Raw genomic sequence first — 2536 nt, forward strand, 5'->3', positions numbered from 1 at the left:
AACTTAGCAATTGCGCTTCCCAATTTAGCGATGATTTTTCAGCTGTTACATACAGTCTTTCGTATTGAACTAGGTGTACAACATTGAGGTTGTTATTGTAAACGTAATAGAGTATATTTAGGTTGTAAAACTATATAAAACTAGCTGATAATTTGACCTGAATTGTAGAGGTATTTATATTAGAGGGAAACGATTGCAATAACGTTATTTGTTAAAATAGGTTATTTACATATCTAATAACATCTTTATGGGAAAAATTATTTCTTTAAGTTCAGTCATGCAGTAAGCAGGTTTTTGGGAAGCTCATCGGAACTACTGCCAAAACTGATTTGTCTTTCAATAAATACCGCTTTTATGCGATAAGTAAATGGAAATAAACGACAGGAGACAACATATAGGTAGAGCGTATATTTATGTTTTTAAAGCAGATTCTTTCTGGATAGATTCTCATCGCGGCTTATAAAGCTTTGTCTATTATTATCGGTGCTGAAAAGAGAAGTAGTGTAGTTTAAACCTTTTGAAGTATGTTGCTGTATATTACTTTTCTAGATATGATACCCTGCGACACTTGAGTTAGCTGTTTAAAGTTTTAGTCAATCATCCTCTTGATCAGACGATGTTGGTGCCATACATCCTTGGCATTCGCTAGTATAATCTAATCTCTGACCAAAATGAAGATATAGAAACTACTAAAACGAGGAGTTGGATCCACCGTAACCAAATTTTACCCCAACGTAGAGGGGATTCTTGTTCATCCATCATTACTCTTAATGCAGATTGGTACACCAAACCACGATCAGTATCTTCAGGGAACAGAGGTAGATTATACCCTCCTATGAGTGCCACCAACAACGAAATAACAGCAAAAGACATAGCTTTTATTATTGTTGAAAGGAAAATCACGATAAATGTTTTTTTACATGATGACAAGACTTTATCATTATCTTTTGCATCTGGCGTAATTGGAGGAGATGTCGCAATATCCTTTTTGGTTCGAAAATAAAACGTAAAGGGAAGTATGAGCCAAACGAAATCGATAAATATTGATACTATACGGATAATGATTGAAACAAAACTTATCTGAATTATCGTAGTTTTGCCGTTAAAGTCGTCACCATATGACCTCGAATGCCGTTGCGAATGTATTTCAGTAAAGTAAGAAAGGACGATATCACCAGCCAAGAATAAGTTCAAATTTATTAAGGACCCCTGTGGGAATAATCTATACTGACCTGTTTTCTCGCTATGGTAGTATATGGTACCATATCCCATCGCAAATAATACAATAGCATAAGACGTAAAAGAATTGAAAGCACTATCGGCTAATTGGGCAGTTGTATATAAGATGCAAGTGATATACGTATTTTGGCTGGAGTCATAAAAGTTATTTTTGATCCAGTAAACGATCAATGTGTAGAAATGGAGCACGGTAAATGGTACCAATATAGCAAATATTACTTGATTCGATATGAATGAAATCGAGTTTCTAGTTGTAGATCCTTTTCCAACTTTGATAAAACGGTGCAAAGCAACAAATATGACAACCGAAATTGGCACTAAAAACTTTAATTGCGAATAAAAAACATAGTTGCGGAGAGATAAACTTCCGTAGTGATTTTTGAAAACAATTGGTAAGTTGAAATTAGCTTGATTTTTGTTGTCTGGGGCAATATAGGCGCAGTAGATACCTGATTGTGGAATATTGAACTTCGTATCCTTGTCAACTATACCCGTCCACAACTTCAGTTCGTCCACTGTGTATCCTTCTGCAGCTTCTAAATTAAATTTCCCATCTTCGGTTAACAGTCTTTTGTACAACCTTTTCTTCTCTTTAGGATATAATTGATTAACTTCCTCAATGGTTGGAATTGAGGAGAAATTTACAATATCAGGATAATGAAAAATCAAGCCAGGAATCTTGAGATCAGCAATCATGAGATCAACATGGAACGTAATATAAGCATCTTCCAACTTTGATGATCTTTCGACGCGACTACAGGACAATCCTTTTTCATACGATAAAATAGTGGGTGGATCATACCAAGCATCGACAGTAGTAGATAAAAGCAATAGTACGAAGTATGGCGTATATGCAATTGAGCCCAACATTATATGTGTGAACCTTAACGTAACACGGTATGATTTATGTAATGCAATAGATGTTTAACGGAGACTACTGTCAATAAATTACATTATTTTGAATAATTGCATACAATACGTCGAATTTTAGCCGTTGCCACTTTGAAAATTGATGGCCACATAAAAAAATTCAACTAAAAACTATCTATGTATGTAAATTAGCGGCTATGCCTCCAAAGATTGTTCTCTATATGTATCATTATTTACACTAGAACTAGACAATTCCACCTAAGTTTTTAACAGTCTTATAAACCAAAACTTAGTTGAGTATATATGTGCAGTGAAGGAAGCAATGAAGCTCACAACGGTAAGGGTTCAAAAAGTTTTTGGCATGTAGTGCTTTTCTTGCTTCTCTGTAATAAATTGCATTACTGGGATTTTAGAGCACATCATATGC

At 34.7% G+C, this 2536-nt stretch overlaps 1 protein-coding gene across 1 annotated transcript; it reads right to left on the reverse strand. All coding sequences in view use genetic code 12, as the record gives it.

The window, feature by feature from the left end:
* Nucleotides 1-645: 645 nt before the first annotated feature.
* CORT_0A05820 (hypothetical protein) lies at nt 646-2109 on the reverse strand (the record flags this gene model as incomplete). Its single annotated transcript, XM_003866361.1, has 1 exon — nt 646-2109. The coding sequence occupies one exon, from the start codon at nt 2107-2109 to the stop codon at nt 646-648; it is 1464 nt and encodes a 487-aa protein (XP_003866409.1).
* Between the last annotated feature and the right edge of the window lie 427 nt (nt 2110-2536).

Source organism: Candida orthopsilosis (genome assembly GCF_000315875.1).
Source record: "Candida orthopsilosis Co 90-125, chromosome 1 draft sequence".
Taxonomy (NCBI): domain Eukaryota; kingdom Fungi; phylum Ascomycota; class Pichiomycetes; order Serinales; family Debaryomycetaceae; genus Lodderomyces; species Lodderomyces orthopsilosis.